Raw genomic sequence first — 27,218 nt, forward strand, 5'->3', positions numbered from 1 at the left:
CACTACACACACTGCAGTACACACTCTACACTCTACAACACTACACACACACACATACACACACACACATACACACTACACACACTGCAGTACACACACACACACATACACACATACACACTACACACACTGCAGTACACACTCTATACTCTACACACACACACATACACACTACACACACTGCATACACAATATACACTCTACACACACACACATACACACATACACACTACACACACTGCAGTACACACTATACACTCTACAACACTACACTACACACGTACACACTACACAGTCGAGCATCACATTGGAAAACACATGACTTTTGAAATACAGTTGTGCTTCCATTTCTTGTTGATACTGTTGTCCCATCCCAAAGTAATAAAAAATGTATAGCCATTAAAAAACCTGCAGTCAAATGTGAAAATCAGTTATTTATTTTTGACAACTGCTATGAATTTCAAGCCAACACACATTCCTTTCAGCCTGTAAGTGGACAAACTCTTTTAACCAGTGGAATATTAGTCAGCAATTTAAAAATAAAAAAGCTCTGCATGAATAGCAATTCACACCCACACAAGATGGGCATGAAAGAGTCTTGCCAAGTGGAAGAAAGGCAACCTAGAGAGCTGCTTAGGATGCAGCTCTACGCACAGTCCTGAACGCAGGCTCAGCGCAGAGGACAGAGGTGGACATACAGACTAGCCATTGCCAAGGGACAGGAAGAGGGTGTTCTTTACCTCCTGAAGCCTATGGAGGGCTGCTGTGGCTGTGTGGATGCTGCAGCCATGAAGATCTGTTCTTTGTCAAAATCTACCGAGCTGTAACCCACAAATGTAAGTTTGCTGCAGGTAAAATTAAAGCAAAACAAATCATCCAGGATGTAGGGAGAATTCAAGAGAAATATAAAGTGTGACAAATGAATGTAATTGTATCTCAAAGGAATCCCATGACCACACTGAGAGAAGAGGAGCAGGAGGTGGAGGAGAAAGACAGAGAGATAGAAAGACAGGGACAGAGAGTTTTAAGTCACCTTTAAAATAGCATTTTATGGAGGAAAAACAGTTTTGTGAACAAGCATTTGCTCTAGATGACCTGTTTTGAGCCAATTCTGAACATGTTTGATATTTATAGTAGTATGAAAAAAATCTGTATTTTAAACATAAAGAGAAGGCTTCATGGGAGAGAATGTGATCTATGTGTTTGTGGGTGTTTGTATGTTTATGTATTGAGGACTAATGCACACAGAATCTGAACATGCACACATGCTTTCATATGTAAGCATACATTTTGGCCCTGTCTATTGGGGCTGAGAAGTGGGGCACTGAAGGAAGGACACTTGGCGTTCTTATCTTGATCTTAGGTCCATAGACTGTATTTTGTTGTGCATTTGTTACTGACTTCTCCTTGGAAGACAGGAAACAGTCACTGAATGGTATACATAAAAATAAAAATAAAAACTATTTCATGCAAGCGCAGTATTGTAGGCCAAGGAATATATGAGTTACTTACAAGAGCATGCTTCTGGTCATGTCCAGGAGTATGGATGACTCAAGAGTACATTGATGATTACCGATATTTAATATTGATTTATCTTTTAGTTAAAAAGCAGTTATTCCTAAACCAGCTGTATACCCAAATCACCACACAGAGACTAGGATTTACTTAATTAACCTAGAGCACAATGCTGGGCAATAATTACTCCATCCTAAACCTCCAAGCATGCATAGCTTCCTGCTATTCATATTTCCCACACTATACTTGCTTTTTAGTCATATCTTAGGTCTGGATCATTTCTCCTGATGTTTCCAGGTCCTCTCCTCTTGGATCTCTTCTCGATTCCTTCTCCTTCCCTCCAGACAAGTGTGCCCCACCCTATTCTTTCCATTGCTCAGCATTGACTGGTTGTTTTTATTTGCAATACAGAGAACAAATGATTGCACATTTACACAAACTTGAGACAGGTGATGCTTAGAATAAGCATCACAATGCAATGTCTGGATTGAAACCAGATAGTGAAATCAGCATTTGAATGAACAAGGGTAAATTGTATACATTCCACAAGAACATTATAACAAGATTACTAGAAAGTCTTTCCCAGAATAATTGAAAAGTCAAAAAAGCTGTGTTTCTGAAATCTCATGCACAACTTCTAAGCAGTTTTGTCTCCTCCAGCATCTGCTTACCATGCATATGACACAGGAAGGCCATGTGAGTCTTTTATTTTTTTTTAATTATTCAACTTTATTTTTTATGCTAGGCTCCTATCTGCAAGCATAGCAGAACATCAGCAATGGTGTCCAGGGTTGGCTCTCTCACATGGGGTGGATCTCCATTGGTTTGCCATTCCCTCAATCTCTGCTCCTTCTTGTAGGGGAGTCACATTTTGGGGCAAAGGTTTGATGGATGGGTTGGTGTCACCCTCCCTCCACTGGGAGTCCCACCTGGCTAGAGGAGGTGGTCACTTCGGGCTCCTTAGAGTCCCAGTTAGGGTCACCCTGATAGACTCCCTTCTCCCAGAGATGTCCTTTCACGAAGTTGTGCTGTCTCTCATGGTCTATGCTTCCCCACACACATGATCCCCACCTCCATAAACCTCCCCACTCCCTCTCCCACTCAATTCTGTCTCCATCTACTTCAGCTGTCTATTTTATTTTCTTTGGGTCTGTGGATTGTAACATGGTTATTCCTTGTGAGTCTTGTAACCTCCATGAGGTTGTACGTTGACCTTGTACGTTTCATTAGTTTTCTGAGTCTGATGAGCCTCCCTCCTCCATTCAGGAAGGTATTCTTCACTACAGAGAAAATAACTGCACAATCAGTTCTGTTTAAATGAAAAGAGACAGAGATCCTTTGAAATTCCATGAAATTTTACTTTCAGGATACAAGCAGCAAAAAATGTGAATATATATATATATATAGTATATATATATAATATGTATGCAATATACATATCTATTAATTAAAAGACTAAATAAGAAATTTGAAAGATTTGTTAATGTTAAAAGGTAGCAGAATTTTAAGAATAATTTTGTTTCATTTATTTTATTATGTAATTAACTAGACATAATAGTATCATATCTACTATGAAAAGAGAAATAATATACAAAGTATCACAGAAATAAAAAATCTTATAAGTAAATGAAGGGAAGAAATAATTCTGTGATTAGAGATATTAATGTTGGGAATAAAGAAAATAGTAAAGTGCCAATAAATTGTCCCAAATGATGTGGGTAAGATTCCATAATGCTGCAGATAAGATGAAAGTATGAGATGGAAGCAGGATATTTGCATGACCTCAAAATGTTCCTTTTGGCTGTGTCACATGCAAGAGGGTGAACAGTAACTTGACTGTGGAGGTGCTGGCTATTTATCAGAAAATCCAAGTTATGATTGCAAAAAATTCACCGGCCACATAACCCTGCATCTGTAGACATAGATATCTATCTATATAAAAAGTCCTCCTGGTAACAGACGTCTCAATCTCACTAGAGTCTGTTATAAAGTCACAAATTGAAACTCATTGTATAAAATCAACAGCAACAACAAAAAGTCACTATGCTCAGAACTCTGAATGTCCTTACTATGAGGAAGGTTTAGAATTGCCACTGACTAAAGGAGACCGAAACAAGCAGGCTTGTATCATTGGGCAATTGTTCTTAGTTCCACTGAAACGTGTCCTTTGCAAACTAATCCTTTGATGGCTTAAATTTTAGGTATGTCTCAGAAAAGACCCCTGTGCCCAGATATTTTGCTTCTGTTGCTCTCCTTTTGGAGCTCCTGTCTTCTCCAAATCCTTCTATCTTCCCCTTCTTTAATAACTCTCCCCAAAGTTTGGTTATGAGACTCAGCATCTGTTTTTATGCACTGCTGGGTAGAGTCTTTCAGAGGCCCTCTGTGGTAGGCTCCTGTCCTATTTCCTGTTTTCTCCTTTTTCCAATGATACTCCAACAAAGGACCATTCATGGATATACCTAGAACCTCTATTCAGATGTAGCCCATGATACCGCAGGGGAGGACAATACAACCAGTCCTGAAGAGACCTGATACAATAGGGTCAGATGCTAAAATGCTCAATCCCCATTCTGAAAGGCAAAGAGGATGGACATCAGAAGAAGAAGAAAACAGGAAACAAGTTAGGAACCTGCCACAGAGGGCCTCTGAAAGACTCTGCCCTGCAGACTATTAAAGCAGATACTAATTCCATGCAGAGTGCATGGAATCTTATGAAAGAAGTGGGAAATAGTAAGATCTGGAGAGGACAGGAACTCCACAAGGAGAGCAACAGAACCAGAAAATTTGGACACAGGGGTCTTTCCAGAGACTCATACTCCAACCAAGTACCATGCATGGAGATAACCTAGAACCCCTGCACAGATGTAGCCCATGGCAGTTCAGTGGCCAAGTGGGTTCGATAGTAATGGGATGAGGGACTGCCTCTGACATAATCTGATTGGCCTGCTCTTTGATCACCTTCCCCTGAGTGGGGGGCAGCCTTACCAGGCCACAGAAGAGGACAATGCAGCTACTCCTGATGAGATTTGATAAACTAAGATCAGAAGGAAGGAGAGGAAGACCTCCCCTATCAGTGGACTTGGGGAGGGGCATGTGTGAAGAAGGGGGAGGGAAGGTGGGATTAGGAGGGGAGGAGGGAGGGGTTTTGGAGGTTACAAAGTGAATAAAGTGTAATTAATAAAAGTTAAAAAAACAATAGGCTTTTGTAGTATGACCTAATAATTGTTTGGATTTCCTCAATGTCTGTGGTTATGTCCCCATTTTCATTTCTGATTTTGCTGATCTGGATAGTTTCTCTCTGCTTTTTAGTTAGTTTGGCTAAGGGTTTGTCTATCTTGTTGATTTTCTCAAAGAACCAGCTTTTTGTTTCATTGATTCTTTGGATAGTTTTATTTGTTTCTAGTTGATTGATTTCAGCCCTTAGTTTGATTATTTCCAGCCGTTTGCTCCTCTTAGGTGTATCTGCTTCTTTTTTTTCTAGGGTTTTCAGTTGGGCCATTAAGTTGTTTGTATGTGATGTTACGAATTTCTTCTTGCAGGCACTTAGTGCTATAAATTTTCCTCTGAGCACTGCTTTCAGTGTGTCCCATAAATTTGGGTATGTTGTGCCTTCCTTTTCATTGAATTCTAGGAAGTCTTTAATTTCTTTCTTTATTTCTTCCTTAACCCAGCTGTCATTGAGTAGTAAGTTGTTTAGTTTCCATGTGCGTGTCGGCTTTTTGTTGTTTCTGTTGTTGTTGAGGTCGAGCTTTAGTCCATGGTGGTCAGATAGTATACAAGGGATTATTTCAATCCTTTTGTATCTGTTGAGGCTTGTATATGCCACAAAATTTGAGAATCTAAATGAAATGGATAATTTTCTTGAAAGATTCCATCTACCAAAACTAAGTCAAGATCAGGTAGAAAGACTGAATAGCCCTATATCTCCCAAGGAAATCGAAGCAGTCATTAACAGTCTCCCCTCCAAAAAAAGCCCTGGACCAGATGGCTTCAGCGCAGAATTCTACAAGACCTTCAAAGAAGTGCTAACTCCAATTCTCCTCAAGCTATTCCACAAAATAGAAACAGAAGGAACACTACCAAACTCATTCTATGAAGCCACAGTCACCTTGATACCTAAACCACACAAAGACCCAACAAAAAAAGAGAACTTTAGGCCTATCTCTCTTATGAACATTGACGCAAAAATACTCAATAAAATACTTGCAAACCGAATCCAAGAACACATCAAAGATATCATCCACCATGACCAAGTAGGCTTCATCCCAGGCATGCAAGGGTGGTTCAACATACGGAAATCCATCAATGTAATCCACTACATAAACAAACTGAAGGAGAAAAACCACATGATCATCTCCTTAGACGCCGAAAAAGCATTTGACAAAGTCCAACACCCATTCATGTTTAAAGTCTTGGAGAGATCAGGGATACAAGGCACATACCTAAACATAGTAAAGGCAATATATAGCAAGCCTATAGCTAACATCAAACTCAATGGAGAGAAACTTAAATCAATCCCACTGAAATCAGGGACAAGACAAGGCTGTCCATTGTCCCCATATCTCTTCAACATAGTACTTGAAGTCCTAGCCAGAGCAATAAGACAACTAAAGGAGATCAAGGGGATACAAATCGGAAAGGAAGAGGTCAAAGTGTCACTATTTGCAGATGATATGATAGTATACATGAGCGACCCCAAAAATTCAAGCAGAGAACTCCTTCAGCTGATAAACACCTTCAGCAAAGTGGCAGGATACAAAATCAACTCAAAAAAATCAGAAGCCCTCCTATATACCAAAGACAAAAAGGCTGAGAAAGAAATTAAGGAAACAACACCCTTCACAATAGCCACTAATAACATAAAGTACCTTGGTGTGACCCTAACCAAGCAAGTGAAAGACCTGTTTGAGAAAAACTTCAAGTCTCTGAAGAAAGAAATCGAAGAAGATATCAGAAGATGGAAAGATCTCCCGTGCTCATGGATTGGTAGGATTAACATTGTGAAAATGGCCATACTGCCAAAAGCAATCTACAGATTCAATGCAATTCCCATCAAAATACCAACTCAATTCTTTACAGACCTTGAAAAAAAGATTCTCAGCTTCATATGGAGAAACAAAAAACCCAGAATCTCCAAAACGATCCTGTACAACAACAGATCATCTGGAGGTATCTCCATTCCTGATCTCAAGCTGTACTACAGGGCAACAGTAATAAAAACTGCATGGTACTGGCATAGAAACAGAACGGAGGATCAATGGAACCGCATAGAAGACCCAGAAATAAATCCACACACCTATGAATACTCGATATTCGACAAAGAAGCCAATTCCATTCAATGGAAAAAAGACAGCATCTTCAACAAATGGTGCTGGACCAACTGGATGTCTACATGCAGAAAAATGAAAATAGATCCATATTTATCACCCTGCACAAAACTAAAGTCAAAGTGGATCAAGGACCTCAACATAAAACCAGATACCCTAAATCAATTGGAAAAAAAAGTGGGGAGCAGCCTAGAACTCATTGGCACAGGAGACAACTTCCTGAACAGAACACCAACAGCACAGGCTCTAAGAGCAACAATCAATAAATGGGACCTCATGAAACTGAAAAGTTTCTGTAAATCAAAGGATACCGTCATCAAAACAAAACAACTGCCTACAGATTGGGAAAGAATCTTCACTAACCCTTTATCTGACAGAGGACTAATATCCAGTATATATAAAGAACTAAAGAAGCTGAAAAGCAGCAAACCAAGTAACCCAATTAAAAAATGGGGAACAGAGCTAAACAGAGAATTCTCGACAGAGGAATATCGAATGGCAGAAAAACACTTAAAGAAATGCTCATCCTCATTAGCCATCAGGGAAATGCAAATCAAAACGACCCTGAGATATCACCTTACACCCATCAGAATGGCCAAGATGAAAAACTCAAGCGATAACACATGCTGGAGAGGTTGTGGAGAAAGGGGAACCCTGCTCCACTGCTGGTGGGAATGTAAACTGGTACAACCACTCTGGAAAGCTATCTGGCGCTTTCTAAGACAAATAGGAATAGTGCTTCCTCCAGACCCAGCTATACCACTGCTAGGTATATACCCAAAGTTTGTTCAAGTACACAAAAAGGACACTTGCTCAACCATGTTTATAGCAGCTCTATTTGTAATAGCCAGAACCTGGAAACAACCCAGATGTCCATCAACAGTGGAATGGGTACAGAAATTGTGGTATTTTTATACAATGGAATACTACTCAGCAATCAAAAAGGAGGAAATCATGAAATTTGCAGGCAAATGGTGGGATCTAGAAAAGATCATTCTGAGTGAAATATCCCAGAAGGGGAAAGACAAACATGGGATATACTCACTTATATAGACCTATAAGATATGATAAACATAATGAAATCTATACACCTAAAAAAGATAATCAATTGAGCGGACATGGGGTAAGATGATCAATCTTCATTTAGAAAGACAGATGGGATGTGCATTGAACGTATGACAGGAGTCTACTGAGCGCATCTGAAAGACTCTAACTAGCAGTGTTTTCAAAGCAAAGACTCATGACCAACCCTTTGGCAGAGTACAGGGAATCATAAGAAAGAAGGGGAGTTAGTCTGATGGGGAAAGGATAGGAGCTCCACAAGGACCAAATATATCTGGGCACAGGGTCTTTTCTGAGAGTGACATTCAACCAAGGACCATGTATGGATATAACCTAGAACCTCCACTCAGATGTAGCCTGTGGTAGCTCAGTAACCAATTGGTTTCCCAAAGTGAGGGGAACAGGGACTATTTCTAACAGGAACTCAATGACTGGCTCTTTGGTCTCCCCACCCCCAAAGGGAGGAGCAGTCCTGTTAGGCCACAGAGGAGGGCTTTGCAGCCAGTCCTGAAGATACCTGATAAAACAGGATCAGATGAATGGGGAGGAGGTCCCCCCTATCAGTGGACTTGGAAAGGGGCACGGTGGAGATGAGGGAGGGAGGGAGGGAGGGACTGGGAGGGAATGAGGGATCGGGACATGGCTGGGATACAGAGTTAATAAAATGTAACTGATAAAAAAAAATAAAATAAAAAAAAAGAAAAAAAAAACAATAGGGTCAGTTGGAAGGAAAAGAGGACCTCCCCTCTTGGTGGACTTGGAAAGGGGCATGGGAGTAGATGAAAGAGGGAGGGTGGGATTGGGAGAGAATGAGGGAGGGGGTTACAGCTGGGATACAAAGTGAATAAAGTATGATTAATATAAAAAACTAAAATTTAATAAAAATTTTTAGATATGTGTAGCAGCTACTCCTTAATACCCTTGATAAAGCTTGTATTAATAGCCTCCAAATTTATACACTGTTGTATATATATTACTAATAAATCTTTCCTGTTAGTTGAAGTTAGTTCTAAGAACCTCATCTAGAAATTAGGCTCTATTACATACAGAGTGCTCATGTTTTCATACATTGGATTCTGAAATAATTTTAGATTCCCTGACGAGCAGAAAACATAGTTCAGCCCCTCTTGCACACAATATCATATGTGGCCACAATGAAATCACAAAAGTAGATTCAAACTTCACTGATTTCATCCAGTTTTCCCACATGTTTCCTGTTTGCACCCAAGATTTCTCCAGGTCTCACTCTGATTAGTTTTCGTGCTGTTTTAGTTCCTTTCCTCATTGTCCTCACACGTGTACTTACGATGTACTTCTTTAGAGCCTTTTAAGTCATGGAGGGATTGTTGTTGATACCCTGGGACTATATGTAGTGGACTTGCTCACTACTGAAAATGATCCTTGTGGTGTGTATCTTTAAATTCCTTTCCTCTACAAGATATTTTTAGATATGAGAGAATTAACTGCTACCCTCCTTTTGTTTAGCAGAGAAAAGTATAACAAATTTTCATTTGTGTGCAAATAGATAATTGATTTTCAAATCTTTTTAGTACTGACATAATTTTTGTTACTAGTTAGAAACAGCTTATGTACATGTAGAAAACATCCAGTTTTTGTGTTGCTCTTTGATGGCTTCTAGGGAGCTCACTAGCAGTACCTGCAGCCCCTTCAAATTGCTCCCCTAAAATCCATCAGGAAGTGATGAGCTAGTGGGAGCAGCCTGTTTGCTTTCAGTATCATTGTAGAAGCCAAGAGTTAGCTCACCAAGCAGACCAGGTCTTGGGACTCTTTCCTTGTATGGAAGGTCTGATTTCACATTCCACTGCATCTGCCTTTCCTCTCAGTGGCTGGCTCTCTACCATGGCCAAGCTTGCAAAGAATGAAAGGAACCTTGCAATGCTGTCTCCACTGTGTCAGCTGGGACTGATTCTGCTTTTCTCTGGTACATTTTGTTTTGTGTGTTTGATTTCCCTTGACTCCTTTAGAACTTACTTGAAGTTCAACAGGCCTGTTCTCAAGTATGCTGCATTACTCATTTAAATACTGAATTTAAGAGTTGTGGTAACTGAAGTTTTAGAAAAGAAGCAGAAGAATGCCCCTTCCATAGAGTAAGGCTTGGAGACTACTTTTCTGGCTAGGACTCAGTGTAGCCATGGGCTAACTAAAACCACCCTTAGAGATGAGAAAAGACAACCTGGTTCTGGATCACTTGGATTAGGGGTCACACTCTGCTTCAGAAATGTGATATGAAAAGAACGAGTGACGTGTCTGTGAAACAAAAGAAGATTGTGGATGCTGTACCTTATGGGTTGAACAGAATAATACATTAAATTTTAAAATTTGTTTCTATAAATGAGACACAATCTTGCCTGGATATAAGTCTTCAGCATAGAGTTGGTTAAGAAGAGATCATGTTAGCATATAATCTGGGTCTCCAGGACCACTGTGGGAAACAAACTTCTTATGACTTTGTCTCCACTGATGATCTATGGGGTCAGTTTGACATAGACTGTCTCTCCATATTCTGTGTAAGTTTCCTTTATTTTTCCCTATTTTAATACCCTTTTTAAAATTTTGTAATCTTTGACTCAGAAAAACTTTCAAATGTTGACTATTTGATACACACACAGACACACCTTTAAATTTGAATAATTGGTGTTCCATGGAATATAAAAGAATCATGTATTTGTTTTATTCTTGAATGAAAAAAATCACTGATACCATACTTATTTAGCTTCTGAGTAAGTTCTATATCCTTTGCTGTTGACATGAACCATTTTTGATTGTGATTATCCAATAAAAATGACTCAAACACAACTGGAAGAAGAGACAATACATTCAGGTCACCTAACACATTAGTGTAATTAAAGAGTCAATATAATGCTGAGATTATTCACCAACTGAATAAAAGCTTGTCCATGTCAAGAATTTGGCCTAACTGTCTTATAAGTAGACTGGATATCAGATAGGCACAACCTCTTATGCTAGTAAATGACACCAAGTTAGCTAAGGCTGTATGGCCAACCGTGTGAATAAAATGAATTTTAATAGGGTTCTTGTGAGGATTGTTTTGTTAAATAGGACAATTAATTTGACAAATGCACTATAAATATAAAAATGTACATAGACTTGATTCCATGAAGAAAAGTTTTAAACCTCACCCAGTCATAGGTTGAGGGTCTGCTGAACATTCAAATGGGCAGCGCCAAACTGTGAATTCTGAATGACATTGTGGATTCTTTCCCACTACATCCAAAGACTGCTTACATGAGGTTAATACTTCCACTTTGTAAGCTCTGTGATTTCAAGCATTAAGACATAGTGCTATTATCTTGAGTATATAGGAATATACTCCCCACAACCGACCAAAGCTGTGCTTAGCTTCCAAGGCCCAGTTAAAGGTCAAGGAAGGTCAGAAAGTGTCATATCTTACTACCAGAAGATGAAAAATATTGATGAATGAAAACCTCTGCAACTTCCATTATATTGGCTTGAGTTTGAAATCTGTACATTCTTAGACTAAGCATTTTAAGTGATTTGAACTTAGGGCTGGTTAATGTGCACTCAACAAAAACATTGTATGCTTTCTCAAATCAGATTTAGTAAAACCTGTGCTTATATCCATTTAAATAGCATCATGTAAAGGCAAAATGATTGAAAACAAGGAGGATGAGACAATTCTGTGAGGGTGTGTCTTTTCTTTTGATGATGGAGCCAAATTTCATTAATAAAAATGCTCACTTTAATGTATATCTTAATTCCATGGTAATATTTAATGTATTCAAAAAAGAAATATCAGTCCAGTGTACCATATCCTGATGTGTGATGTTAGAGTTCATTTGGGGATTATGTTTTTAGTTATTATAAAGTACAGTTAAATATAAATACTTTCTTTGAGGTTTCTGTCCCAAATTCTGAGTAGGAAGAATTTTTTAAGGCTGACTTTTTTACCATTACCTATTAGACTTCCTTTTCATTTTCTCCTTGTCTTTGTAAATTCATTGAATATTTGTACTTATCAAAGTTGACTATTTAAATAAAATCTTCATGCTCTCTCTCTGAAGAATAACAAACCACCAGGCACTCCCAGTTACATGTATTTGAATTTATTATAGCACTGTTTTGAAGCCACACTCCCTGAGGAGTTTTTGTTGAATGGACCCCTCCTTGGCAAAACCATCTGAATCTCACCACGTGTTGTTGATCCCTCAGGCCATGGTACTTGTGACTGCGGCAAGTGCAAGTGTGATGTAGGATGGTCTGGGGAAGCTTGCCAGTACCCAACCAAGTGTGACCTGACCAAAAAACTCAGCAACCAGATGTGCAGGAACTCCCAAGATGTTATCTGCTCCAATGCAGGTAAGAACCGCATCCTTGGATAATTCTCCATTAAAATAATCAAATTTTGAGTTTTAATGAAATTTTAGTTATGTAGAAATGGTGAACATCTGAATGAGACTACTTCTGAGTGTGCATTTTAAAAGTGAACTTTAGATACATCAATAAAGAAAAGAATGCCTCTTTGCTGAGACTTGCAAGTTTGATATTCTCCAGCTAATTTTGATGCCTCCTTTGAGCAAGAAGGAGGCACCAGAAATGAAACTGGAGGGTGCTTGTGTAAATGGAGAGCCGTGATGTTGAGTGCTGGGTTAAAACTTTTATGACTGACTTAATTATTTTATATTAGAGTTCAAGAGTGCTTTGAACTGATACCTTAGCAGCAAATGGAGCCAAAATTTTAATTTAATGGCAGTTTCAAACACTGGGTATGACCTTCACTGATGACATAGAGATGGCAAAGGTTATGTGTGTGTTCTTTTGTTTTTGCCAAAATATTTGTGTATTTCATAGGAGTTATTTGAAAATATTGATTATGAGTTACAGAGAAGCTATTAAAATTAATTAGCAAAATCACATAAAACAAAACAGTTTAGAGTGTGATGATAGTTAGGTACTGTAATTGTAATTAAATAGCTTCAGTGTGTGCATATGTGGAGTTGAAACGTCACTGTGTTTTCAGCCATACTGAACCTGAGCATCCAAAGGAAAGTACCAAAATTTCAGTCTCATGTGCTGCCCTAGAGATTCAACTTCAATTGTTTTGATATGTAGTGTGAGTTTTTTGTTTGTTTTGTTTTTGAGAGAGAGATTTATTTTTCACTGACTATGAGTGCATGAGTCATCCTCATTCATTTGGTTAGAGAGTTGTTTGGTGTCAAATAACGTTCTTGTTCTCACAGCCTTTGCTTGCTTTTATGAGAGAGAGTGAGAGCAAGAACAAGAGCAAGAAAGAAAGAGAGAGAGAGAGAGAGAGAGAGAGAGAGAGAGAGAGAGAGGCTCAAACTCCCTAGGAAGCACTGCAGATCAGAAAGGCTTTTTCAGTTAACCCCATGCATGCAAATGCACACAATAGGCTATGAAGAGCAGCTCCTTGTCTATTGTGTTTGGTTTACTAGATACTTTGGGCTTTGAAGCCACCTGGTTGGTCAGATCCAGAGGTACAAGATTTGTTCCACATGGTAAAGGCGAGCCGTTGGCTATTTAGACACATATTCCACCCCCTTGCATTATTGGTGAGTCTCTTTTGTAATCAGAGCTGGGACTTTTCCTCAGTCTGAATGTGACAAATTGCTTAGTGTAGATTAAGCTCAGTCAGGGTGTTTTGCTAATGGAATCATGGTTATATGCAGAGCTGTGTGTGTGTGTGTGTGTGTGTGTGTGTGTGTGTGTGTGTGTGTGTTTGATGAGGATAAGCAGAATGAGAAGTTACAACATTGTGTTCAGGATAGTCTCCTCAGTTCTCTGCCCACCGTAGTCTTTTCTATACTCTCAGTAGAATTTCTCTCACTCATAATCACCCAGCAATAAACACACACGCACACACACATACACACAAAAGCATACACATAAAAACATATACAAAAACACACATAAGGTGCACCTTGTCTTGGCTGGTCTGCCTGAGAACCTCTGAGGGCAAAACTCTAGTTCCCCACATGGCCCAATTTCCACTCCAACAAGAAGAAAGAAACAATCATGAACCAGGAAACCTCTCCAAACTGCAGGCACAAATGCTCATTGGTGGGAAAAGAACTGCTCATAGAAAAAAGGCGATTCCTTGAAAAGAAACAGATGATAAAAACTGCAGTTCTCCTTAAAGTTAGGGATAAACAATTTCTCTGGTATTGAAGAGTGAACATATTTAAAAACCAAGGAACAGTGACCCATTTTAACAACCCTAAAGTTCAGGCATTTCTGGCAGCAAACACCTTCACCATTCCAGGCCATGCTGAGACAAGGCAGCTAAGAAAATGCTTCCCAGCATCCTAAGCCATCTTGGTGCAGACACTGACTAGTTTAAGGAGGCTGGGTGAAGAATCTGGGCTGAAAAGTACCACTGGCTACTGGGGATGCTGATCATGATCATGATGATCACGATGATGATGAAGACAATGGTGATGAAGTTCCAGATCTGGTGGAGGAGAAGTTTTATGATGCTTCTAAGAATGATGCAAACTGAACTGAGGCAACTTCTGAAGAAGTGACACTCTCAGAAGTTACAGGAGCTGCTAATTTATATCACGACTGCTTTGTAAAATTGTTTTGCTTGTGGATTGGGTAAAATCTAGCTCACTAGTATCGTTAAGCCCCCGAACACTGCAGCTCTTTTTGCCTATACACAATTCATTCTTATTCTTTGGAGCAGCTAAGCTAAAGAAGCCTGGTAATAAGGTTTGGAAAAGGTTAATAAAATTCTTTACCTAGTTAACACACACACATACACATAAACACACACAAAATGTACACATGTACATACAAAAATACATACACAAATTCTTACAAAAACACACATAAACGCACAAACTCAAAACACAAACACACACACAAATAAATGTTATTGAATCTGAAGGTTTGTTCCTTAGGGAATGTGACTTGCACATCAATATTACATGAAAGAGAAACATGCAGCCTGATATTTTCCCCTTGAGAGAAAGTTTTACTCCCTGGGTGGTCTGGAACTTACAGCACAGCCGACTCTCAGCCTTCCTGATGTTGCAGACTAGTTAGTACAGTTCCTCATGTTGTGGTGACCTCAAACTATAAAATTACTTTATTGCTACCTCACAACTGTAATTTTGCTACTGTTGTGAATCTTACTGTAAATATCTGATATGTGAGCCCCGTGAAAGTGTTGTTTGATCCCCAAAAGGGTCACAAGCCATGGGCTGAGAACCACTACATCATACAGATCAGACTAGTTTTAGTTCCACAGGGATCAGCCTCTGCTGTGCAAGCGCTCAGACTAAAGCTGTGCATTGGCGTGCCAGCCACAGAGTGGTCTCCATAGGTGATAAGATGTGAAGTACGAGATGTTTGCATCCTGCTTTGTAAATCGATGAATACTTTAACATAACTTGCCAGCTCTAGTCCATGTGGTCAATTATTCACTGATGTCCTTCCTTTCTCACTAGATCTCATCTGGGGACAGGCTTACATTTTCATGTTTCCTGCTTTCCCTTCCTCTCATGATTTTCATAGTACTGATAATTTTGCACAAACAAACAAAAAATGTCTGTACTACAGCCCACCCTTTATTCTTTTCCTTTCTATGGTGTGTGTGTGTGTGTGTGTGTGTTAATGTTTTGCTGATGTCTTGGAATTTCTTGAGGCAAACTGCCACTGTGTAAACAAGGCTAGCCTAGGTCTGCATGTATTCCTGATTCGACTAAAGCTCAATACACTCTTTATTCCTCTGTCTGTAGTACTGGATCGCAGCATGGGCTGCTATGCCCATTTTGTTACTCTATTCTCTTTAATGAAATGCTGCTCAGTTTGGACATTGTGATGCCTTCTCTGGCATCAACACATTTACTTACTTGCTCAGTTCTCTACTATCTACATCAAAAGTGGTTTCTTAAGAATTGTTCATAGATATAGCCATACAAAATAAATATACAAAAACAAAAAAAGGATTTGGTTCCAAATCAAGTAAATTCACCCTCATCCCACTCTAACCATGCCTCAGGTTAAGGGTCTAGTCAAAGCTATAAGTTACTTGGATTCCTTTAATCTCTTTTTAGAGTGACCATGTAGCTCATTTGAAATATAATTGATCTTATTTATATTAGCTTGATTTTAGTTTTAGATTTTGTTAGCCCTCCATTCCTTTATTATTAATAAGATTATAATATAGAGTATGAAGAGGGGTCCAAAGTCAACATTATACAGAAGGCATACTCAGAGGTTTCATCCCAGTCTTTCCCAGTCTTTATTAAAAAAGAATCTTTTGGCCAGGTGTGGTGGCGTACGCCTGTATCCCAGCACTTGGGGAGGTATAAGCAGGCAGATCTTTGGGAGTTCGAGGCCAGACTGCTCTACAAAGTGAGTTCAGGACAGCCAAGGCTACACAGAGAAACCCTGTCCTGAAAACCCAAAAAGAAAAAAAAATCTCTCTCATCTGGTAAGAGTTAGCTTACTTTGGAACAAAGCAAAGGAATTAACTTTGCTTCCTTTGGCTTTCTCCCCTGTGCCATGCCACCCCACCCCCTCTCAGCATTTTAAAAAAAAATCATGTTTTGTGGGAGTGGTGTGTGCCCATGAGTTCGCAAGTGTGTGTGTACCTCCGAAGATATATGGAGCCCAGAAAAAGAGATTAGAAGTCTTGCCTTATTGCTTTAACAGGGTCTTTCGCTGACTGGTTAGGCTCCCAGTTAAACTATTCTGTCTGTCTAGCAATCTCTTAGACTCTGCCTTTCTCTCTCTTTCAGGGCTTTTTCTCACAGACAGCTTTATCTGGTCTTTTATACAGATGCTTCGAACTGGACTCAGACCTTCACACCTGTGGAGGAAGCTCTTACCCACTGAGCTCTCTCTCCACACCAGGGTGTGTTTTTATCCTTCAGGTACACCCAGCAAGCTCACTAGGCTATTTAGCAGTCTATTTAAGTGTATTTCCTATTATTTTCTCGATAGCTTTGTACTGAATTTTTGTATGCAATGCCATTTAGTCAATTTGTCTACTATTCTTAGGCATTTGAAGTCTCCATTAGACAGAAATTATAAATAATAATTCATGGCATTATTTGCCTATCTGTATTTTTCTTACTTTTTTGGAGATCTTATCATCAGTATAAATATCAAGAGTGAGATTTCTGGGCCAAAAGTAAAGTTATACTCAAATTTACATTTAATTATTGCCTTCTCATTTCATCTTAATGTCTAAATCTTTCGGTTTGCTTTGGCAATCACATTCTAGCTCACATCTCCTCTAACAATAACCTTCACTGACATGTTTCCAGATTATATTACTCCCCTGTTCTGGCTTGTTTTATGTCACTTGACACACTGGAATGGGAGGAATCTCAATTGAGAAATGCCTCCCCACAAAATCTGGCTGTAAGGCATTTTTTTAATTCAATTATAAAATGTCTTTTTAATATATGATCTTTTTTAAAAAATTCACTTTGCATCCCCCCTCTCCTTCCCTTTTATTCAGAAAAGGGGAGCTCCTTTTCCCGTGTACCGCAGCTTATCAACTTGCATCAGGAATGAGCATGTCCTCTTTCTCTGTGGCCTGTCAAGGCAGTCCTGCCAGGTGGAAGTGATCAAAAAGCTGGCAAGTGAGTCCCTGCCCAATGCAATCTCTACTTTTCTTACTAGAGGACTAAAATGAAGCCTAAGGTGACCATCTGCTACATGATTGCAGGAGACCTAGATACAGTTCTTGCATGATCTTTGGTTGGTACTTTAGTCTTAGCAGGCCCTTCCAGTCCCTGGTTGGTTGGCTCTGTTGGTCTTCCTGTGGAGCTCTTGTCACCTTCAGGCTCTTTTTTCTTTCCTCCCACTTTCCCACAAGACTTCCTGTGTATCACCCAGTGATCGGCTGTGAGTCTCAGCATCTGTTTTGAAGTGCTGTTGGGTAGATCCTCTCAGAGGACAATTTTGTAAGGCTCCTGTCCACAAGCTTAGTGGACAAAGAGCTAATACCCAAAATACATAATGAACTCAAAAAATCAATATCAATAAACAAACTGCCCAATTAAAAAATGGGGCACAGAACTAAACAGAGAACTCTTAACAGAGGAATCTCAAATGCCCAAAAAGCTCTTAAAGAAATGTTCAGCTTCTTTAGTCATCAGGGAAATGCAAAGCAAACTGACTCTGAGATTCTATCTCACATTGGTCAGGATGGCTGAGATCAAAATCTCAAGGGACAGCACATGCTGTCAAGGAAGTGGAGAAAGGGGAACCCTCCTCCATTGCTGGTGGGAGTGTAAACTTGTACAACCACTTTGAAAATCAGTCTGGTGCTTTCTCAGAAAATTGGGACTAGCTTTACCATAAGACACAGCTATACTCCTGCATATACCGGAAAGATGCTCCACCATACAAGGACCCTTGTTCAACTATGTTCATAGCAGATTTATCCATAAAAGCCAGAAACTGGAAACAACCTAGGTGTCCCAAAACTGAAGAATGAATAAAGAAACTGTGGCACATTTACACAATGGAATACTATTCAACTATTAAAAACAAAGAAATCATGAAATTTGTAGATGGGTAGAACTAGAAAAGTTCATCTTGAGTGAGGTAACCCAGACCCAGAAAGACAAACATGGAATGTACTCACTTATAAGTGGATTTTAGTCATATAATCACACTACAAGGCACAGACCCAAAGAAGTAGCATGGAGAATCCAAGGGAGGATGCATAAATATCACTCAAAAAGGGAGACAGACTAGACAGAGGTAGTGGCTGAAAAGAGGGAATAGAGTAAGAGAGAGATGCAGAGAGTTAAGAGGGTAAAGCTTGAAGGTGAGAAGACAGAAGGCCTATACAAAAGAGAGAAACTGAGGGTGGGGGTATCTGTGACAAGATGGAGACCTAAGTCAGGGTAGGCTCCTGGGAGAATATGAGGGGGACTCATGCAGAGACTCCTAGCGGCAGAGGCAATAGAGATGGAAGAAGACACCCTCTAACTAGTGTAGTCCCCTAACAGAGGGAGAGGAACACCAACCCATCCACAAAAACTCCAACCCAAAATTTACCCTGCCTACAAGATGTGCAGGGTTAAAGACAGAGCAGATAGAACAGAGATTGAGGGAATGCCCAACCAGTGCCTGGCCCAAACAGTCACTTTGTCAGAGAGTGCCAACCCCTGACATTATGAATGATAACTCTGCTAAGCTTGCAGCAAGGCATTTTCTTAACTAGTGATTGATAGGGGTGGGTGGTGCCATTCCTGGGTTGGTGGTCTTAGGATCTGTAAGAGAGCAAGTTGAGCAAGCCATGAGGAGCAGTGCTCCTCCAGACCTCTGCATCAGTCCTGGCCTCCAGGATGCTGCTTTGTTCTTTCCTTCAGTGATGAACAATGATGCGATGTATAAGTCAAGTAAATCCTTTCTGCTCCAACATTTAGTTATGGTGTTTCATAGCAGCAAAAGAAACCCTAACGTTCCATAGTAATGGGAACAGGGACTGTCTCTGACATGAACTGATTGGCCTGCTCTTTAATCTCCTCCCCCTGAGGGGGGATCAGCCTTACCAGGCCACAGAAGAAGACAATGCAGCCACTCCTGATGAGACCTGATAGAATAGGATCAGAAGGAAGGAAAAGAAGACCTTCCCTATCAGTGGACTTGGGGAAGGGCATGGGTGGAGAAGGGAGAAGAAGGGAGGGATTGGGAGGCTACAGGTTGGATACAAAGTGAATAAGGTGTAATTAATAAAGAATTAAAGAAAAGAAACCCTAACTAAAACATTTCCCTTAGTAGTTTTGCTTTTTCTTAGAATTTGGTTCTATGGAAGCAGCTTGTGTATAAAATAGGGGGAGGAGGTAACCACTGTGGGGCCTATACTGAAAGGCATGTTTAGAAGGAACCAAGATTGAAGCACTTCCAGAAGCTCCCTCTGTAGTAGAGCCAGAAAGGTGAGAATGTGCAGAGCAAGGAGGCCTCAGCACCTTAGAACAGGGAGATTAGTGTTAACGTTCAGCAAGTCACTGTAGAGAGACCAGCTCTGTTAGGCAGAAGGAAAACCAGAGCTAAAATAATCAAACGCGAAGTTACCGGTCCTAGAGTGTGATTGACTGGCAACCAAGAGTGAGAAGGAGGATGGCACAGCAGGAACACGGGAGTCTGGCACTTTTGCTTGGGCTCCCATCTGCCATGTCTTGGAGGATCAGATGTGATTTCGGCTGGATGGTGAGATAGGAAGTCTCTGAGCTGTTTTAAATGTCCCACTCTGGTGAGGAATGGTTCACATGTGTGGATGGGAGTGAGCCTGCCAGTAGAAGACGTCAGTGAGGAGTCACAGAACTTGCAGGGAGTGACAGCTCTTTCTGACAGTGCCCTTCTTTCAGGAGGGAAAAAGGCTTGTGTGTATACATCTCTCACCAAGTTATTCTCTTCTGTCAAACCATGGCAGGTTCCTGGTATTCCAACAGATAATTTAAAATCCATAGCCAATGTTCTTTATCTCTGGCATCTGTATTCAGAATACCCTTTCATCCAAACATAAGCCAGACTCTTCCCTATATTGTTATTTTCTATCCTTAATTATCTACTCTTTTTTTTCTTTCTCAACATCAAAAATCTTTTTGGCATCTCAATTCATTTGTTGGAATTCTTCCTATTCATCAGAATAAATTAAGAATTTCCCTCTTCCTGATCCCGTTCCACCCCCACAGAATCAATCTGAGGGTTATCATTTTTAAAAATAATTTTCTTTGAATCAGTTATGAATGACTTTCTATTGTGTATCTTCTAGTTTCAAATGTGTGCATTGTATGTTTACAAAATATGAAAGTATACATGTATACATTTACATCATCTGTGTTTCTCTTACTGATTTACTTAATTTTTTATTTTATCTCTTATATTACTTTGATAATAGCATAGTAGGTCATAAGAAAGTTTAACAGTCGTGGGTGGTTGAGAGACAGAGAAAGAGATGTGAAAGTAAAAGAGAAAGGTGATAATAAGAGAAAAAATAAATGGAGCAGCACCACAAATTACAGCATTATATTAAAGTAAGAGTATAAATTAAAATAGGTTTCAAAGAAAATAACACAAGAAAATTGAGTTTCGTACATGCCAGACTCACAGGAGTACCCACAAGGCACAAAACAACAAAGTCAGATTTGCAAAATCCTTGTTCATTTGTAATTTTGTGAGAGGAGGCCCTCTTTCAGAGAAGAGCAAATTTCAGGTGATCTGGGTAACAGAAACACATAGAAGGCCTGAAAATGAGAGTGCTGTCAGAGTCTACAAATATAAGGTGAGTCTGGAGAAAATACTTTGAATACGACTAATGTACTAATGTTTTTAGCGAGAGGAGATAAAAGAGTCGTGGTTTTCTGAAAGCCCCTTCTGTACAAGGCACAGCAGCATCTTCAAAAGTGAGTGGCTGCTGGATTTGTTAGGTGGCCTCACAGTTATCCTGTGAACAAGAGACTATGTGAACACATGGAGCACAAAGAGAGGATGATCTCAATCTAAACAACTTTTAACCAGCAAGGATTTAACCAGCAAGGATTAAACCCCTGTTTGACTGCAATTGTACCTGAATGCACAGTCCATGTTCTTCCGTGTACCATGCACAAAACAACTACTATGCCATCACTCAAGTCAAATAGCATTTTTGATATTTCCCAACCCCTCTACACACTTTATACTCAACTGGCCACTAAATTCTGTCTGTTCTTGCTCCCAACAGTCTTCTCAAATGTCTGTGTTTTCTTAATTCTATGTCACTATCTAATCTGTGCCATCTTTCTTAGCACCATTTTTCTCAGTTTCAGTTCATATTCCATGTAACAACAAGAATTATCTAGTCCAGAAGCGTGCTCTTCTTGTGGTCCTTTGGTGAGAACAAAGACGTTGGAGATCTTTAGCATGAACAATACAGCTACCAGAAGCTTCTATTTAGCAGTGCTGTTAATTTGATGCTACTTTTCAGGCCTATTGTATTTTCTTCTTCAATCACTGAGGCTTAGGTTTTGTCTCATTTTATTATTTATTGACTGCAATTAGCCTGGCTTTCAATCCTTAGACTCTTCCTTGGGGCTTTGATTTTCAGCTCTCACCTAATTTCCTTGCTATGTGCTTTTGCAGCACTTTTCACCTCTCTGTTTTAGGCACATTTGATTCTTATGAATGACTTGATTGCCTGTTATATTTCCAGAGTTTAGGACTATTCTTGAAATTCATAAAGTTTTTACTTTCATAGGTCAATTGCTGTGAGGATCAATTAAAAATGAAAAACTATTTAGTAGAGCAGATATACAGACATCTGACTTGTTAATGTCATTTGAATAATGTTATTTTCAGTAAAAATCGTTCTTGAGGGATGTAGCCACACCCTCTAGTAAAGTGAAGTAAAGTAAAGTAAAGTAAAGTAAAGTAAAGTAAAGTAAAGTAAAGTAAAGTAAAGTAAAGGTCTAGGTAGACCTAATGTCTCTAGGACCTCTGACATTCTCTGAGCTTTGAGATTCTGTTGAGGCATGAAGAATCTGTGCCTAAGAAAACTAGCTGTGTTCCTGTTATCTGCAGAACAAAGATGTTAGCCAATATGGGATTTGACACTATCAAGGGTATATATATTTTATTTGCATATTTATTACAAGTAATTTATCTAAATATTTATTATATAAATAGTATGTTCAAACATGGGGCAAAATATTAAACAAATACTTGCATGGAAGATGAGCAAGATTCCCTCAGTCAGAACACTTTAAAGTGTTTTGGTTTCTTCAGACACAGGTGATTAGAAGATATTTACTCATGACTTATTTGAAACACACATATAAGGACCTCTGTGTTTTGACAGGGTCATACTGATGCTCATTAAACTATCAGAGGTCAACAGTAATAACTGTGAAGTACAAATTATAATTGTTGTACCATAATCAAGTAAAAAAGAGTAGCTACCACTCCACCTCACCATAGTCACAGAAATACGTAATTCCAACATCAAATTATTTTGAGTTCTCTGCCTAATTAAAAAATAGTTAACAGCACAATTAATTATAATTTCTAGTGTGTAACATTCTTTTCTTTGTTTCACTTCTAGGTACATGTCACTGTGGCAGGTGCATGTGTGATAATTCAAATGGAAGTGGACTCATTTATGGCAAATTCTGTGAGTGTGATGATAGAGAATGCATGGATGATGAAACGGAAGAAGTATGTGGAGGTATGTACGTTAGGTGTGGAAAGTAAAAGCCCGTGTTTTTCACCCATTTCATTGTGTGCTTTTCTTTATATAAATTTCTCTTCTAATTCAGTTTGAACCTGTATTTGCGAAACATATCAGGTAAGAAGAGTTAGATGAAGGCTTTTATAGTATTCTGGAACTATTCAATAAATGCAGAACGAAATTGTCCCCAGAGGAGAGCACCATTACTGATCCAACACACAAGCAGCACGTCTCTGACGCAATCCTATCAAGACACCGTTTCTTCTGCTCATCTTAGATTTTTGTAATCTCTTATTCTTTTCCTTATGTCTTAACTGTTTTAATTTTATTCTCTTTCTAAAGCACAGGTCTTTAGGTAGTTCCATGCTCTAATGGAGACATGGAGTGTTATTGGATGGTTATGGTGATTCAGCTTCCTTCTCAGCTTCCCCTGCTGACCTGTTCTGTGTCACCACCATCCAGTCATTTTTTTTCTTTTGAATTAATTCTTACCTGCTTCCAGTTGTTGAAGGCATGTAACACTGAGACAAAGTTTATTTGTATATGCAAACAGAAAAAATTAACTTAAACAATCAATAGGAGATGTTTAACTTTAAACTTTTTTCCTTAGTGTTTCCATTTGTTTGAATCTTGGGAATTTCGTGGTACAGTGTCTCTGACCACAGATACCAGTGTTGAGCTACACTCTGGGCATGATGTAGTTAGAGTCCTAGAACTTTCCACGTGTCAGTCACATGAAAACAGTTTGTTTAAAGAATTCTTTAGTCTACTGTTGAAACTAAACAGAAAAAGTTATTTTTCTCTGTCAGTTTACACCCACAGTAAAAACATGTTTGTTGCCTGGGATATGCATTGCCCTCAAGGTTACATTTTATTTTAATAATCTTCTGTTGTCCAATGTTGTAAAGAGAAAATAGAAAATAGAGTTTTGGGATATACACTGTTTATTACTATTTGCCCTATGATTATCATGTGGTAGTATTTAATCTGCTATCACAGATAATAGGACGCAGACACCTGTTCGATTTTATAATTGCTGTATTTACCTTGGTCTGGACAGATACTCCTACCTCACCATTCATACCCAGCCTCCATCCTTTGTCACCCTCCTTCACCATCCTATTTTCCATCCACAATCTTATAAATCCTTGCTTTTCTTCTTCATCTGGGCCTTTTCACAACAGTATTGGAGTCCTCCCTCCCACCCACGTGGTTCTTCTCCGGATTAACCCATCGTGGGGCCCTCCTTCCTTCATTCTTTCCACCTGTCTGTCTCCCATGATTGTCTCTGTCCTTTCCAAACCTAGGAACCTTAGGCACACCTACCCCGTTCTGCCCTGCCCAGGATAGGCTGTTTAATTAACCAATCCTGTAGGCTTATACAACACACATAGGTGTACCCCGATCTTAGGGCCAATAACATGCATCAGACCCAACAGCCAACAGTCCAATGTGGTTTTATTACTCTTCATTTGAATTATTTTCCATGTCTTTCTTAAAGTGTAGCTTTACATTAGTTTCCTTTCTTAACCCTTTATCTTTTTAAATTGAAAACAGATTATTTTCTCATACAATATATCTGGTCCAGAGTTTCTCCTCCCTCTACTCCTTCTGGTTCTCCACCACATCCCTTCTCCCCCAGATCCAGAACTAACACCTTATTTTAATGTTTATTTTAAAACAAGCCCTGTTGGATATTGAATTTTATAAATATTCTAGGAACTTGCACAAAAAGTATGAATATTTATGAGAATTCATTAGTAAAGAGATACCATATTGTTACAGTGGAAAATGTACTAGTAAGCAAACTGAAAGAAGGCATGCAGACACTTTTCCTGATTATCAGAGACTGTAGCCCTGGAAGAGGGAACCAGAAGAATAGATACCTTAGAGTCTCATAATTACCAACTTTTATGATTAAGAGAGTCTAGAATAGGAAGTGTATAGGACATTCATCTGTGTTTGCATGAAACCACTATAAAGAAGAGAGCATAAGAAGTGTGAGTTTGAAGGGAAATACTATTTTGGAGAATTTTGGAGAAAGAGAGCTAGACATTCAGGATGGAAGTGTAGAGATGGCAGTCTGCAAAAGGCTTTATGGATTGTACAAATGAAAATGTTAAAGGTTATAGCAAGGTGGCCACTGTAGCTTGACATTTCAGCCCGAAATAAGGGGCACCCTTAATTCTCATTTGTATTCTCTTGATACCACAGTTGTAGTTTGATTATGAGACCAAGAGTATATTGCATTTTATTGTTTAACTCAGAACTTTTCACATGATGAAGCACAAAAGCTTGCAGGACACAGTGGAGTGAGAAGATGAAATACTTCCTCTATTTTGAGAATGAGTCAGCCACTAATAAAGCATGTCTAAACAAACATGCACTGGTGCATTATCAATAGTTTATTTCAAATAAATAATTTTAATTACCTTCCAGAAACATCCACACAGTAAGGCTTTTATATATTTGTGATGTGTATACTTGAGAGGGTGATTTGATAACCATTCTTTCGTTTCTCTCATTCTTTGGTTTCTTCTCCGGATTAACCCATCGTGGGGCCCTCCTTCCTTCATTCTTTCCACCTGTCTTTCTCCCATGATTGTCTCTGTCCTCTCCAAGCCTAGGAACCTTAGGCACACCTACCCCATTCTGCCCTGCCCAGGATAGGCCATTTAATTACTTTCCATCTTAATCACTTTCCTTGTAGGCCAAGGTAAAGGACATATTGGCTGCATTTATTTGTATATTATATAGATATAAGCTGAATTCTGATGTTTTGGGAGAAAAAAAATATATAAGTTGGTTAATTTCAGCAACGATCTGGCAACCTTTGTTATTTTCAAAGGCAAAAATGATTGTGAAGAGGTAGAAAGTTAATGCTGCTTTGAAAAGGTGCTTTTTTTCCTCACTGTATAAAATTCTTTTGGGTAAAGGCCATGGGAAGTGTTACTGTGGAAACTGTTACTGCGAGGCTGGTTGGCATGGAGATAAATGTGAATTCCAGTGTGACATCACCCCCTGGGAAAGCAAGCGAAGATGCACATCTCCAGACGGCAGAGTCTGCAGCAACAGAGGTGTGTTAGTCATTCCAGTTACCACATCACCTGCGGAAACAAAGCTCATTGTTGTGAAGACTTCTTCTCAGTGTATTTCCTTCAGTGTGGGACAGCCTTCCTCCAAAACCACCTATTCTGATGACAGCCACATTGACACTAACAATCTTATCTTTTGTTCTTTACTGAGTAGATAAGAGAAAATAGTCCTTCTTTTTCTTAGTGTTTTTTATTACTTCATTCATTTTACATCCTGATTGTAGCCCCCTCCGCCTCCCCACCTTCCCTCTGTCTTCCCCCTATCTCTGTCTCCTAGTCAGAAAAGGGGAGCCCTCCTCCCTTACCAACTGACTCTGTACTATCAAGTCTTTTCAGCACTGCCTGCCATCCTCTTCCTCTGTGGCCTGGCAAGGCAACCTCCCTCCGGGGAGGCGATAGAAGAGCAGGCAACAGAGTTAATGTCAGAGACATCCTGAAGTCCCCTTAATAGGTGACCTACATGGAGACTGAGCTGCTTATTGGCTACATCTGAGCAGAGATCATGTGTTCTTTCCATGCATGGTCCTCAGTTGGTGCATAAGACTCTGCAGGCAGCCCTGGGCTCAGATTTGTTGGCTCTGTCCTGGAGAGCTCCTGTCCCTTCCAGGGCCTTCAATCCCCCGACTCTTCCATAAGACTCTCTGTGCTCTGCCCAAAATTTGACTGTGAGTCTCAGCATCCGTTTCAATTCTCCGTTGGGTGGAGTCCTGTTCCCTCTCTTCAACCATGTCCAGCGTCTATTCTATTTGTCCTTCTAAGAGAATTAAGCAACAAATAGCAAGGAGACTGGAAATTCTTTGGCACCTGTGCAAAACTGGAGCAGCACAGCCAAAAGACAATTCCTGCAGATGCTATGCTAAATGTCTTTTGACTAAAGAATCATATGAAAGAAGGGGGAGTTAGTATGACATGGAGAGTATAGGAGCTCCACAAGGACCAAATATATCTGGGCACAGGGTTTTTTTTCTGAGATTGATACTCCACCAAACAAACAAACAAACAAACAAACAAACAAAAAAA

General features: G+C 39.5%; 1 protein-coding gene and 1 pseudogene across 2 annotated transcripts in view; both read left to right on the forward strand.

Annotated features, from left to right (window-relative positions):
- Positions 1-27,218, forward strand: part of Itgbl1 (integrin subunit beta like 1) — a 279,024-nt gene that overhangs the window by 125,721 nt on the left and 126,085 nt on the right. For both annotated transcript variants that reach the window (XM_060391671.1, XM_021648794.2), the window contains exons 3-5: positions 12,117-12,263; positions 22,978-23,100; positions 26,040-26,180. In XM_060391671.1, coding sequence (XP_060247654.1) covers positions 12,117-12,263; positions 22,978-23,100; positions 26,040-26,180 — 411 coding nt within the window. The remainder of the gene's footprint in view (positions 1-12,116; positions 12,264-22,977; positions 23,101-26,039; positions 26,181-27,218) is intronic.
- On the forward strand, positions 12,673-14,424 carry LOC110555535 (transcription factor BTF3-like; annotated as a pseudogene).

This window comes from Meriones unguiculatus, chromosome 9 (genome assembly GCF_030254825.1).
Source record: "Meriones unguiculatus strain TT.TT164.6M chromosome 9, Bangor_MerUng_6.1, whole genome shotgun sequence".
NCBI lineage: Eukaryota > Metazoa > Chordata > Mammalia > Rodentia > Muridae > Meriones > Meriones unguiculatus.